Source organism: Panthera leo, chromosome B1 (assembly GCF_018350215.1).
Source record: "Panthera leo isolate Ple1 chromosome B1, P.leo_Ple1_pat1.1, whole genome shotgun sequence".
Lineage (NCBI taxonomy): Eukaryota > Metazoa > Chordata > Mammalia > Carnivora > Felidae > Panthera > Panthera leo.
The window spans coordinates 76,835,805-76,851,962 of record NC_056682.1 but is presented as its reverse complement, the minus strand read 5'-3'; the positions used below and the strand labels follow the sequence as shown (position 1 = coordinate 76,851,962).

General features: G+C 32.7%; 1 protein-coding gene across 2 annotated transcripts in view; it reads right to left on the bottom strand.

Annotated features, from left to right (window-relative positions):
- Positions 1–16,158, bottom strand: part of LRBA (LPS responsive beige-like anchor protein) — a 794,075-nt gene that overhangs the window by 197,562 nt on the left and 580,355 nt on the right. For both annotated transcript variants that reach the window (XM_042935320.1, XM_042935319.1), the window contains 4 exons: positions 14,581–14,698; positions 12,361–12,463; positions 7,425–7,540; positions 2,304–2,416 (listed from right to left, as the gene is read on the bottom strand). In XM_042935320.1, the coding sequence (XP_042791254.1) occupies positions 2,304–2,416; positions 7,425–7,540; positions 12,361–12,463; positions 14,581–14,698 (450 nt within the window). The remainder of the gene's footprint in view (positions 1–2,303; positions 2,417–7,424; positions 7,541–12,360; positions 12,464–14,580; positions 14,699–16,158) is intronic.

Sequence of the window (16,158 nt, the reverse complement as noted above, 5' to 3'; positions counted from 1 at the left end):
CACTGGAGGATGTTAGGAACCAGTTCACTGTTTTAAAAGCTGGCATAAGAGGAGAAAAATTTAAAGGTTTATCCTGCTTTTCCAATGCAATGTACCACTGAATAACCTAACAGTAGATGAAGGGAATGGGTCCCCAATAACAAATGAAATTAGAGTGAGAGAATGTAAATATCATAATTTTTCAGTCATTACAGAACCAATGAATCTAGGCATTACATATCAATGGTTACTAACATCACAAAAGAGAAATAAAGAAGATACTACACGCCCTCTGACAGAAGAAGGCAAAAACTTCCTATGAAGTATCCAATCTGAATTCTATCAACCTCTGGACCCAACTACCAACTTATATGAAATATAGAAGATGGAGGAACCTGTTAGACTATAACACAGGGATGCAATAAGCAAACTCCATACTATGAGGAAATATATACAACAAACAATATGTTTCTTCAACTAATGAATTAGATAGAAAGAAAAGATGAAAGAGAAACCTACAGAATTAAGAGAGACTTAAGACTTAATCAGTATCAACTGACTACACTATGTGGTCCTTATTTGGATCTGATCTGAATAAACACACTAAAAAGAATTATGAAAGTTGTAATTTAATTGGAAATGTGATACTTAGTAGGTTTCTGATGATATTAAGAAATTATTGATACTATTTTAGGTTTGCAAATGGTATTATGGTTATTCTTTAAAAAGGGACCTTCATTTTTAGAAGTACATATTGAAATATTTATGAATAAAATTATGTCTAGGATTTGCTTCAAAGTACTATGAGAAGGCAGAAAGAAAATGAATATAAAAATAAAATAAGAGAATCCACGAGTTGACAACTGTTGAAGCAGGGTAATTGGTAGATGTAAATTTATTATGCTAATTTGTCTACTTTTATATATGCTTGAAATTCTCTATGAAAAAAAGTTAAAAGAAAAAAAGGACATATAACCTTATTTTATATCACAAAATGATGGTACAGAATACTCTATTTACTGACAGTCTAGGACAGAAAAGGAAAGTTCTTGAAGAACCTAAGACATAGGAAAACAGTTAAAAAACGGTGAATGTGTCAATGTGTATATACATGAGTGTATACATATAAAATGTAATTATTCCTTACTGATATGTGGTCCCTTAGGAGTAACTTTTGCTTTATTATTTACATGTTTTACATTTAAAGAATCAAATACAGTTAATATATTTTATAACCTGGGGAAAATGTCGCATATATTTTATTATTTACTACATTTAGTGAATGGCAGGCTCTGTGCAAGGCATCAGAAAAATAATGGTGAACAAGAACTCTATCATATAGAGCTTAGTGAGAGAGACAAGAAGAACCAAAACAAAGAGGTAGAAGGACATGGAAAATGCAGGATATTTAGGTGTTATGAAAGAAGCAGATAGTGGTATATCAGGGAAGGAAAACAGTAATGGTCCTATGTGGGGGTGACCTAAAGGACTAGAGTCATTCACTCACAAAGTAGGGAAAGCAACATAAAAAGCAGAGAAAGCAAGACACTGAATTGGGAAAGAATTATTCTGCAGTCAAAATAACTGTAAGTCAAGGGGCACCTGGGTGGCTCAGTCAGTTAAGCGTCTGACTTCGGCTCAGGTCTTGATCTCACAGTTAGTGAGTTCGAACCCCGTGCCAGGGTCTGTGCTAACAGCTCAGAGCCTGGAGCTGCTTCAGATTCTGTCTCCCTCTCTCTCTGCCCTACTCTGCTCACACTCTCTCTCTCTCTCAAAAAATAAACAAACATTAAAAAAAATTTTTTAATAAAGTAAAAAAAAATTACTGTAAGTCAAGAAAGGTTCAAGCACTGGATTTATACAATTCAAAATTAGATTTAAAGAGGATTGATTTTGAGGTAGCAAAGAAGTCAGGTGTGACACCTGGAGAAGTGCAGAAGAGTTACTTGTCTTTTTATAAAAGTGCCAGTGAGAGGTGGCCATTATTTACTCACATGTGTTAACAATTACTAACACCCTTAAAAGAAGTTAATGTTTTAGAATAATGTCTTCCTAAATGTACATGGAAAAAGGAATACAAGTGTTAATACTTTTAACTTATCAACTTCTATCATCCATTTTTCCAAATTTTTCAGTTTTAAATTTAAATTTTAAATTCAATTTTAAATTTCACTTTCAGAAAGTGAAAATACATTTAAAAGATAAATATATTAAAGCTATAGTTATATAAAAAGATTTTTACAAGGTAATGTGAAAATTAAAGATAATCAAATTTATTGTTATATGCAAGACAATTCTGTTTAAGAGGATTACTGAGAAATTACCTTGGACAAATCTCTGAAGTTACTTGGCAAAGTAAGATCCAATTCTTCTGATTCATAATTAGTGATGACCCAGGGAAACACTGGATACTGATTTAAGTCATTGTAACTCCGTCCTGACAGAGAGAGAGAAGTCATTCCATTTAGAATAAGAAAATAAAACTGACTCAGGGATATCATTTACTAAAAATAAGAACAACATAACTTTCTGAGTGCCAGGCATTGTCCTCAGTGTTACACATGTATTATTTCATTCAATCCTATAATAAACCTACAGAATTATCATCCCCCATTTTACAGATAAAAAAACGAGACACAAAAGGTTGCAAACTGGCCTAAAACCGTGTAACTAGTGATGGTCAAATAATATTCAAACCCAGATACTCTGGCCCCAAGTTTCTGTTCTTATAAAATACACTTGACTATTTTTTTCTTACTTGAAGGCCTGCATCAAACAAAATATTCTTTATCAACCCTTAAAAAAAATTTCAATTCTCATAGAGCTTTTCAAAACAAGAATCCTTTCTCTGCCATTAATTAGCCAACCAATCAAGCAGCTAATCAACCAAATTTAAGTGACTTATTCTCTGCGGACATTCATTAGTCATCTGTAAAATAAGATAGTTGTACTAAATAACTCTAAAATTTCTGCAACAGCTTTCAAATTCTATGATCCTCTGAATATAACGTGCAGCATCATCAATGTTGGCTTTCCCCCACTCATAAATGCTGCCACATACTCTTCTACAATTCTTCTAAACTAATGACATTCAATGACACATTTAGGTCTATTAAAATTATGAATAAAACAAAGGATGAGATAGCCCTGCTACTTATATACAGCAGTTTTCTGGATATCACTATTTTAGGGAGCAGCATAGTGGATCGTATCATTGTTTCTAACATCAAAACACTAGCATTTGAATCCCAGCTCCACTATTTACTAGTCTAAAACCTATTTTTCGTTAGATTTAATGTGAACAGACTTTCACCACTAAAATATAAGGGAGACAAGTATATTAATATTGTTTGAATTCCTTTCTTATTGTGTATTCTATCATCTTTTCTCTTTCTCAAATATATGCTGATGTCATATCAATATAGAGCTGAATATTAAAGTAGTTCTTCACACAGATGCTTGGTATCTGAGCCTTCCTTATGATGTTTTTAACTTCATTTCACTCTATTCATCTTGAGGACTATTAGAGTAACACAGTTCTTCCTTGAATGACCTGGAAACAGTCTTAACAAAACATGAATAACTGGGACAATTTTAATTCAGAGGTCATTATGTCACTACCTATTTTGGTCAATTTTAATTTCTCCCAGAAAAAAGTAACCAAACTAAGTGGCAAAAAGCAGTATATTTTTATTCTCTCCATCCATTTCCCTCTTCTTCTGATTGAGATGTTAGTAAACATGTTAGTAAAATCATCATCTTGTCTGTTCTTAAGTAATCAAATTTATTATATCTTCAAAAAAAGAGTATGCACCAGCTCACTGCAAATAGACTTTTACTAAGTAAGGTTAATTCTTTATATAGTTACTAAATGCCTACTGGACTGCCTTTTGGGAAATGTATCATAGTGTCATGAGAACCTATATGTATCACAGATAATAGCATAAAAGAAATCTTAAACAACATTAAGACCCAACCCACCTTCTAGGGTATATAAAAACTATCCAAAATAAATTATTGGCTCTATTCCTCAAAAAGAGTATTTGGGGAAAATATTTAAAAAACACTTTTAGGCACAAAAGAAGCTATATGAGAATAGACTATTTCATAAATGTTGCTTCCTAATTATTGCTGCACATTCAATCTATGCATTCATTGACTTACCACATGCTTAATTAAAAAGGTCCATTTAACTTTTTCTCTCACTACTACTTAAAAATATTGTCAGTTATTAGTTACATAATATCTAAGTCCAACACAATTGTTCAATCTTTCTTCATTCCTTTTCCTCAACTGCCTGTGAGATGAACACCTCCTTAAACTGGTAAAATTTAGACTTTTCTTTTCTTTTTTTTTTTTTTTTTAATGTTTATTTATTTTTGAGACAGGGAGAGACAGCATAAATGGGGGAGGGTCAGAGAGAGAGGGAGACACAGAATCTGAAACAGGCTCCAGGCTCTGAGCTGTCAGCACAGAGCCTGATGCGGGACTTGAACTCACTGACCGTGAGATCATGACCTGAGCCAAAGTCGGATGCTTAACCGAATGAGCCACCCAGGTGCCCCTAAAATTTAGACTTTTCAATGTGAGCCCTTAAATTCCCATTTCCATAATACTCCCTCTCTTCCAACCTTCTCTAACAGTGCCTTTATACTTTGTGAGCTGTAATTCCTTCACCTGAGCTCGAGCCTATCTCACTCGTAACTTGCACTGTTACTTTTTCTCTCTGTCCCCCTTTCATGGTTTCTCATCTTTGCCTTAATCCATTCTCTCTACTATTATACAAGAAGACTATCATCTATATCTAATGTTCTCATTTCATCTCCAACCATTCAGTTCTTATAATCAACCTTTTTTGTTTGCTTTTAAAATGAACCCCTAGAGGGGCACCTGGGTGGTGGCTGAGTCAGTTAAGTGCCCAACTCTTGATGTCAGCTCAGGTCATGATCTCATGGTTTGTGAATTCGAACCCCATGTCAGGCTCAGGAGCCTGCTTGGGATTCTCTCTCTCTCCCTCTCTCTCTGCCCCTCCCCAGGTCACATTCTCTCTCTCTCTCTCTCTCTCTCTCTCTCTCTCTCTCTCTCTCTTTCTCTCTCTCTCTCTCTCTCTCTCTCTTTCTCTCTCTCTCCCCTCTCTCCCTCTCTCAAAATAAAGTTTAAAGTAATAAAATAAACCCCAAAGGTAACCAACACGTTCCCAAATGCCAAAGCTAAAGGTATCGCCTGTACTCATTATTAATTCTCTTGTACTTCTCTAATAACATTTGATACAAGTGACCAAGACCTTTCTGTCTATAGATCCCAGAGTCTATAAACTCTGGGATCACTCATTCTCTTCTTTACTAACTTTCCCTTTGTCTTCTTGCCATGCACAAGAACAATCCTAGACCTTGTCTCACTGCTTTCTGTATTATCTGTCTTGGTAATCTCAACTAATTCCTGGTGATTTCCAATCTATGCAGATGAAATTCCATGTCCTATCTCCAAATTCCAAATACCCTCTTTGACCTATACTTCTAAAAAATATTTTTAATATCTTAATTTGGATGTCTAGCTACACATTAAAATCATCATCTTTCCCTAGATCAATCTTTTCTGACTTCCTTTCTGTTAATGGCACCACCATTTTCCTAATGATTCAGGCCAGAAGCCTGGAAGCCTTTTGTAACACTTTCTTCCCATTTACCCCCTACATTCAGTCATCTGGATGTCAAATGTTTTGTACCTTGTAAATCTTATGTTATTTAATCCTTAAATTCCCACTGTCACCTCTTTAATGCAAGCCCCCTTTTTTTATATACAATTACTTCTTAACTCTGCTCTCTGCCAAGTTTCTCTCCACTCCAGTTTATCCTTCATTCTGCCTGCAAGTTAATTTTCCATAGAGTTCTAATATCATTTATTTGTTCAAAATCTTGCAAGCTTCCCAATGAATTGGCTGCTAACTCCTCAAACTGACAGAAAATCTTGTACAATGTATCTCCATAACAACTTTTTAATTTTCTTTCTCATTATACTTTTACGAATACATGCTTTACATGTGCACATGCATATACATATATATAAACTATACCATTAATCATTCTCTAGCTATAGTTCATATTTTCCCATCTTTATATGCTTCCTTATGCCTTCAGTTTTACATGGCATCACCTCTAATCTCCAACTACCACCTCTGCTAAAGTAATATCCATCCTTTGCTTTTTAATTTTTTTAATGTTTATTTGTTTTTGAGAGAGAGACAGAATGTGAGTGGGGGAGGGGCAAAGAGAGAAAGAGAGACAGAGACACAGAATCCGAAGCAGGCTCCAGGCTCTGAGCTGTCAGCACAGAGCCAGATGCGGGGCTCGATTCCATGAACCATGAGATCGTGACCTGAGCCAAAGTCAGACGCTTAACCGAGTGAGCCACCCAGGTGCCCCTAAAGTAAAATCTATCCTTATACGAACATGAAATCTTTCCTAATTTTTTCCTTACTCCCATCAACTGGATGAGTATAACAGAATTTCCCTTTCTCTCTGCCCTTTTAGTCCCCATAGCACTTTGAATACCCCTTTGCTATAGAACCATGTAAATGCTTATATACATACTTAAAATAACTTCTCTCAGTATCTTTGTGCCTCAAATACAAACTGTGTCAGTTTGTTGAAGTGAATCTCAAATGTCACACAAATACATTCAATGTTTTCTTCATTCTAGTTATCACAAATGAAAAGTAATGACACATTTCTATTCTTACTCTCTTTCAAATGTAAGTGCTTCAATGGGTGATGTTCACTAATACTACACGATTATAGACCTTTCATAGAGCCATTTACTCTTCAGATTTTCATATATGGCTCATAATATAAGTATTCCTTTACTTAATATTTTACCCACAGTTTGCTTTTTTCCATGTTGCATTTTTGTTTCATCATATAATATTCATAATTAAGTTATTAACAGGTTAAGATTTTATATGGCTTTTCATTTCTACTATTCCATAATGCATCCATTCTTACTATATTAGTAAGATTGTAAATTTTCATTTTATATTTTTGGAAAAAGTATAATGGGTGTGCACCCATTTTGAATTTATTCAAATAGCCAGCTGTTTATATGTAAAACCATAAACTCTATTACCAAAATTACTCTTGATAAGGTACTCATGTAGTAATAATGAAAATAAAAGTAAGGGGCACCTGGGTGGCTCAAGTCGGTTAAGCGGCTGACTTTGTCTCAGGCCATGATCTCACAGTTTGTGAGTTCGAGCCCTGAGTCAGGCTCTGCAGTGGTGATTCTCTCTCTCTCCCTCTGCCCTCCCCAAAATAAATAAATAAACTTTAAAAAAGGAAAATAAAAGTAAGCTACTTATACTAGTACTCAAAATAATATCACAATAATAATCTATCATTCAAAAAAATAATTTATCATTTGAAATAAGTCAAAACGTGAGCCCAGATTACCTGCTATCGTGTTGAGAAACATCAAGTACTCAAAATTTGAAATCTCTCTATGTTGCCATCGCTGGGTCATATTAGAAGCTTTAAAAAGCTGACGTGGACTAGCTAATGAAATACGCCTGCAAAAAACAGAATTTGGTGTAAAATTGATTTAAGCTTAATTACATCATAAAATAATGAATATCTGTGCTTATTCTACACATTTGATATACAAAATGATATCTGTATACTGTGAAAAGTTCTATTCATGTTATACTAATGAATAGAAGAAATATTTCAATGCACAGTTAATGGTTACATGATTTGGAATGGCCACAGGTCCATGATACATGTTGTATGCATTAAAGTAAGCCATTATTTTTTAAATATAATTTATTGTCAAATCGGTTTCAATACAACACCCAGTACTCATCCCAACAAAGTAAGCCATTATTAATATCTAGGTTCCATAAGTGTTGATCAATAATAGTATGATTAACAACTTACTGATTTACGGATATAAAAGGAGTTATAGTAATTGAGAAATGTATCTAAAATTGTATGCACATCTTTATTAATAGTTTTCTTAAAGATAATACATTTGTACATTTTAAATTTAATATTATTCTTATATACTCTTTATGACAGGGGAAAGAAGGATTCTAAACTCTTTAGGTGTGTATTCATGGGGTGGGATAAAGGTAAGAGAAACTATAATTTTTTTTTGTACAGCTTAGTAATAGAAGACCAAGTTTTCTATGTTTTCTGAATGCAATGTAAGTAACAAAATATGCAATTAATACTAAGTAACAGTGGAAAACAGGTGGCAGGATTAATTATTACATTTAGAGTCTAGAACCAAGGACAAGGTAACTATATTTTTTTCAGTGTTATTTTCAAAGGTATAATTTACATACCATAAAATTTACCCATGTAAGTATACTATTCAATGATTTATTAATAAACTTCTAGAGTTGTGAGATTATCACCACAATGTACTTCAGAACATTTCACCACCACAAAAACTTGCCTTGTGACTGTTTAGTTAATCCCTGTTCCTATCCTTAGCTTTATGCAACTATCAATATGCTTTCTGTCTCTATAAACTTGCCTTTTCTGGACATTTCAGATAAATGGAATCCTACATCATGAAGTCTGCATCAGGCTTCTTCACTAACCATAATGTTTTTGAGATTTATCAATGTGGCAGCATGTGATTAGTAATTCATTTCTTTTGATTGCTGAATAGTATTCCAGCCTATGAGTATGGAATATACCACATTTTAAAAATCCATTCACCAACTGATGGATATTTAAATTTTTTCCAGTTTTAGATTCTTATTATTATTCTACTTTGTATTACTATGAATATTCACAAATATGTCTTTATATGAACATATGTTTTCATTTTTGGAGGAGGGGGGTTGTAGAATCCCAAGGGTGTAAATGCTGAGTTGTAAGTTGGGTTTAGTTTAACTTCTTAAGAATTTGCCAAATTAAAAACTAAATACATAAATAAATTTAAAGAAATTTGCCAAATTGTTTTCCATTTCAACAAGAAATATATGGAGTTCCAATTTTCCACATCTCTGCCAATACTTGCTATTGTATATATTTTTTACTGTAACCATTCCAGTGAGTGTAAAATGGTATCTTATTATAGTTTTAATGTACATTGTTGAGCAACTTGTCATGGCTTATTAGCCATTTGTGTACCTTCATTGGTGAAATGACTATTTAAATCTTTTCTTCCTGTATTCATTAAGGTTACTTATTGAGTTGTGAGAGTTCTGTATACATTCTGAATATATAAGATCTTTATAAGATACATTATGTACAAACATTTTCTCAGTCTATAGCTTCTCTTTTCATATACTTAGTGGTATCCTTTAAAGCACAACAGTTTTAAATTTTTATTAAATCCAATTTCTTGATTTTATCTTTTATGGATTATGCTTTTGGTGTCAAATCTGATAACTCTTAGCCTACTCCAGGGTCATGAAGCTTTTCTCCTATATCATAAATTCTTTGATACTAAAAAAAAATTAGTTTTAGCTCTTAAATATAGTTCTATGACATACTTTGAGCTATTTTTTTTTATGAATGCTGTGTGGTAAGTGTTGAAGTTCATTTTCTTGCATGTAACTATCCATTGTCTCAGCACTATTTAAAGATTATCCTTTCCTCACTGAATTGTATTAGCACCTTTGTTGAAAAATAACTGATCATAAATGCAGGGTTTATTTCTGTAGTCTCAATTTTATTTCATTGATTTATATGCCTATCTTTTTATAAACACCAGACCATATTGATCATTGTGGCTTTATACTTAGTTTTTGTTTTGAAATCCGGTAGTGGGAGGCCTCTAACTTTGTTCTTCTGTTTCAATATTTTGGTAATTCTAATCCATTCCATTTCAGCTTCTCGATATCTCCAAATAAGTATGCTAGATTTTGATAGGGATTGCACTGGATTTATAGATCTGAGAAAACTGACATCTTAATCATGCTGAATATCTTCTGATCCATAAATATGGAATGCCTCCGTTAATTTGATATGTCTTTAATTTCTATCAGCCATATTTTATAGTTTTAATTGTACAAATCTTACATTTCTTTTGTCATCTAGGAATAAAGACATTTTTCCCCCCTTTCCAATCTGGATGTCTTTAATTGCTCCCTCATTCTCTGCATTTCTTGCTGTACAGGCTGAAATCTCCAATATAATATTGATAGAAATGGTGAAAATGAGAGACATTCTAGCCTTCCTGATCTTAGGGGAAAGCATTCAGTCTTTCAACATTAAGTGTTTCCCAAATACTATACTTTTCTCTTGAGCTCGAACTTCCCATTCAATATTTCAGTAGGGACATCTCTCAGGAGTTTAAATCTCAATAGATCTAAAACTAAACTTCTCATAATCTGTCCACCCACCTCCTCTCCACAACTCCAACACCACCCTTAGGGAAATATATATACAACTATTTCTTCTCCACTGTTCCCAATATCAATAAATGCCACTCAGCAGGTTAAACTGAAACTTGGCAAAACATACTGGACACCCCCTCTCTTATCCTCGTTACCTAACTAATCTCTAAGTCATACAAACTGTATGTCCTCAAAATTTCTAAACAAGAATGTCTCTCTTCAACTGCACTATTAGCACCAAATATCACCTGGATTTCCAAAATAAATTCCTGTTCCTGAACTGACCCTCTCTTCTCAAGATCACTAACATCCAATGATATCTGCTTCCCAACACTCCTTAAAACATTCTTTTGTTTGCATGTTTGTTTTTTAAGGAACTTCACCTTATTACAGGGCCTTTGCATATGCTATTCCCTCTTTCAAAGGTAAGCTGATTCTGTTCTTTCAAATCAAAACTTAAAAGTCACACAGGAAGATATTTCTGACCACCTAATCCAAACCATCCCATCTCTATTCCACTAATCATTATTATAACACCCTAATTATATCCCTCCTGTCACTTACACAATTATTTATTTTGTTTGCATATTTGTTAAAACATGCATGGGTAAGATGGTATCTATCTTGTGCACTGCTAGATGACAAGCACACTCTAAGTTTTTAAGATCTATTTAAATTGCTAATTTAATCAATTAACCTACTTCTAGCTTCCATTAACTGTGGAAAATCATTAAGATTTCCCAAGTATGATAACACATATTAGTTGATGAATAAAGCTATTTACATAAAGAAATTTACTATGCCATTCTAAGGTTGTAAGGTTCATCCTGAACCTGAAATTCCTCACTAAGTTATAAAACTATCCAATCAAAATCTTCACTGGCATTAAAAAGCAACTATTGCTTATAATCTAGAAAGGCCAATTTTGGTGCCCTCTTTGCATAAGAGTTATACCCTGTGCTAGTTTTAAATATGTCCATAAATTCTTTGGTATCTTCCACTTGAAGAAGTGGAGCTTTCCCCTTCTCTGGAGCCTGGGCTGTATTTAATGACTCATTTATGATAAATACAATGTAGCAGAATTAATGACCTACTCTACCTATCAAGGGTAGGTCATAAAAAGACATTGGGGCTTCTGACTCATTCTCTTTTGGATCACTTACTCTGGGAAAGTCAGCACCCATGTCATGCAAACATTCAAGCAGCCTATGAAAAGCAGATTTGATAAGACAGTTTTATTTCTTCTTTTCCAATCAAGATGATCAGTAGTTTCCTTTTCTGGTAATGCTTTCATGTGGGTTTGGAATTCATGTAACCCTGGTCTCATAGAATACCTTTAAAATTTTATCCTTCTTTTCTATTTTCTGTAATAGTTTGTTTAGAAATGATATTTTTTCATCAAATGTTTTATAGAATTTGTCAACGAAGCCATTTGAGCTAGGAATATTCTCTAGCTCAGAAGACCTTTAACTATAAATTCACTTTCCTCTGTAGAGGTATTAACGTTACCTATTTCTTAAGGAATCTGTCCATTTCATCTAACTTGTCTAAGTAGCACAGATTTGTTCATAATATGTCAGTATTTTCTTTTTAATATCTATAGGATCTGTTGTGATATCCCCTCTTCCATTCTTGATGTTGGCACTTTGTGTCTTCTTCTTCTTCATAAGTCATATATATATGATATATATATCATATATATATTAATATATATTATATATCATATATATTTATATATAAATTACATTTATTAATCCTTTCAGAGAAACAACTTTTCATTGTATTGATTTTTCTCCACTGTTTCTGTTCATATTTGATGAATGTTCTGCTTTTATGTTTATGTTTTGTTTCAACCTACTTTGGTTTACATTTGATCCTCTTTTTCTAGTTTTTTCAGACAGAGGTTCAGCTGACTCAAAGCATTAATAATCATCATTACTATGAAACATACAACAGAAGGTTATGCATTTAAAAACAAGTAAGAAAAAATATTAATACAGATTACTTTCCAAAATTTTCTCATAAAACAGTACCTGGTTTGAGGCAACCCAAAACTGGTTCCAATACCAACACGAGGAAGATAGTTAACTACTTTCTTTACTGTTGCCGGGTCTGGGAAATTGAACATTACAGCAACTATGAAAAGTAATTTTTAAAAATTAGAACACGATATAGCTTCCTTCTTGGAAAACTAACTTCTTGGTCTAATAAATATTTACTCTTAGTTAAGGTATACAATTCTTGCCATATTACTTTTATTATAGTGCATATCAAGTTTTAGCATTAGTTTTCCAGAGGTGATAGTCATTTTACTTATAAACTCCTGAACCATAAACAATTTTCTCTAAATGCTGTCAGAAGTTCTAAAAATTGTTGTTGCACTAATGTGAAATGAAGCTGAGATTATCTAACTACAACTTTGAATTTACAAAAGTGAATTTTAACAAGTTAAATATATGTATCTTTGAGTTTCTATAAATAAATATTTAAGGTTTTAAGTTTTATAATTAACAATCTAACACCAAAGTCTACACATATAGGTGCTAAATTGTCACTTTTATTTATTTCCAATAATTAACAGTTTAAAAATTATTCTCTTTACAATGTTTATGTTTTTAATTTATATTTTCACATAAAATAGAATGACCTAAAGGAAAACACTTCTGTATAGATAACAGTCAAATTTAAATGTCTCCTAATCATTTTTATTTCAATAATTACACATTTTAAGAATATCAAGAAACATATAAATATACATAAAATATTAACTATATGTTAATTATAGTCATGTATAAATTTCCATCCTTAAGAAATATGAAAATAAGAAAGTCAAAATCATGAGAGAAAAGTTCGAAGATATCAAATTGGATAGTCTTAAAATTTTAACTACATTAATTGCAATATCATGACCATATATAAGCTTGAAGTAAGTACTCATCTAGAATGATCCTTATTCTCTACCTAGCTTAAAAAAATTCACTCCAAAAAAAATTTGTCAATTTGGTATAGCTTTGAATACTGACATTACCAAGAAGTTTCAGGTAAAGAAAATACATGGTCATTCACTAAGTATCTAAAACATATTTGGAACTGACATATACATATCCAACATATCTTTTTAATATGCCATCCTTACATACCCATTATTACATTGAATATAGGGAAAACAACAACAACAAAACTAACATTAAGTTATGGCAGATAACCCAAGGCCATGGGGGAAAGGCAAAAGAAAAACACACATACCATAGCAAGGATGCATAAGAAATTTTAAAGGAGAAAAATGAATGAGGATGAGCAAGTAATAAATATTGTAATACTGAAACAAAATCTCTTTGGGACAGCAAGAATGCAGGCTGAACTAAAGCATGAAACATTCACTTGGTCATTTGCCTGAAAAAATAATGTTCACATTAGTTAGAAGACGTATGTATAGAAGAGGAGATCAAATAGGAAAGGGAAAAACATCTTTACCTAAAGAAATTTGTATTCTAAAGACACATGATTCCATACAGGGAAAATAATGTGTGCATGGAATATACATTATTATATGTAGACTTTTTTAAACGACAACTTGTAGATTATAGAAAGAGAAAATAAAACTTTAATCTACTTATGTATAAGGAGTAAGCACAGGAAGTAACTAGGCTTTATATTATTTTCCCTTGTATGCCTCCACTCATACCCAACAATGCTTTTACTTCAAGTTCACCTTGTCTCGCCTTCTTGTCTTAATGAATTTTACCAAGTTCCATTTTAAACCCACAAATTGAATTTTAGTTCTTTCAAGAATGATGTAATACAAAGCAACCAGGACACTTGAGTACCATTTTCTGATGGTCCCTTTATAAATGGCAATAGATTAGACAAAAGATTGAATAAATATATGAATCATTTGATTACCCTCTCCCCTTTCTAAATGCATCCACCTTCCAGGAGGAGTTTAAGCATCAGAGCAATATTGAGAATACCAAAACTCTTCAACTGATTAAATGGTTAGTTATTCACCATATTTAGAAAATTTTGCACTAATCTATGATATGGCCAAAAAACTAAAATTACTACAAATAATTCTAAGAATGGTCAAGGGGGAAAAACCCATGAAGATGCATGTGGTTCAAAAAACGAGGTCAGTATGACAGAGATTAGACTACAAATCACTACCTAACTGGGAACTATATGGTATGTTCAAAAATGAAATCCGAAAGAGGTGGAGGTTAGCTTTATAACAATTTACTTCTGAAACATATTACCTCTGTTTGCCATAAAGATCTCCAGAGCTGTATTTTGCAAAAGATAACGACGAGAAAAGATTGATCGTATCTCTGTGAACAGCCATTTTCCATGCAACCCTTCTGTATATGCCAGGATCTAGTGAGAAAAAAAATAAGCCCAAGTAAGTAACAGCAGTTGAATTTTTTTCTTGTTGTTTTTCCTCTTGAATAAAATAGAAAAGACCCTATTGAGAAAAATAATTTCTAAATATTGAAAAAACATACTGAAACAATCTGGAGGGAAACTAAGAAAACATATTGCAATGTATGGAAAGGAAGCTTAATGAAAAAGTAGAGGAAAATTATAAAACATCTACTTACAAATATATTTTGAGCTTTTAAAAGCAGTGATGTAATCCTATTTATTGTTTTTCAGGAAATACACATTGCATTATTTAGTGACTGACTTTTGAATCATTTTACGGAAAGTAAAGTTTTACATAAAACCTTAAAAAGAAGGAAGACCTCAAAAGAATACCTTATATGCTTACAGATCACATGTACAATTCAGTTTCATATAATAATGATTTTAGAGTAACCAGAAATATTTTTTATGTATATGAGGGTTTTTCTTTTAGGTAGAGTTGAAACACAATGTTGCACTGGTTTCAGGTGTACAACATAGTGATTTAACAAGTTTATACATTATGCTATATGTTTACCACAAGGGCAGCTACCATCTACCCCGTTATATTGCTATTACAGTATCATTGACTATATTCCTTATGCTGTGCCTTTTACTGCAAGCCTGTATCTCCCTATCCCCTTTACCAATTTTGCTCAACCCCCCACCACCCTCGACCTCTGGTAACCATCAGTTTGTTCTTTGTGTTTATAGGTCTGATTGTGCCTTTTATTTATTAATTTTTCTGTTTTCTTTTTTTTTTTAGATTCTACTGCAGAAGTACCTTTAACATACTTTAAAATATATATGTACAGTAAATCCTAAGAGTTCTTATTTCAAGGAGAAATTTTCCCCCCTTTTCGTTCTATTTTTTAAAAATTTATATGAGGGGAGCCTGGCTGGCTGCATCAGTTGGGCGTTTGATTCTTGATTTCAGCTTAGGTCATGATCTTCTGGTTCATGTGATTGAGCCCCATGTCGGGCTCTATGCTGAGCGTGGAGCGTGCTTGAGATTCTCTTTCTCCCTCTCTCTCTTTGCCCCTCCCCAACTCTCTCACTTAAAATAAACAAATAAACGTTTTAAAAATATGTAAAAAATTTTTTTAAATTGTATCTATATGAGAAGATGCATGAATATATTGTGGCAATCACTTCACAATATATATAAACCAAACCATCATGCTGTATGCCTTAAGCTTATACAGTGATGTATGTCAATTATTTTTCAATAAAATGAAAAAATATATATATATTTCATTTCATAGCTTTAAAAAAAAATCACACTTTTAAGGTCACTATTAAAGGCAACAGTCACTCATTCACAAAGCACAAAGACTGACTGTATAAGAGGTTAAGTATCATTTTGTCAGCTAGGCTAAACACAAACCTGCAAATGAACTCAACATAATCTCTCTATGGAGTAGGTGGTTGTC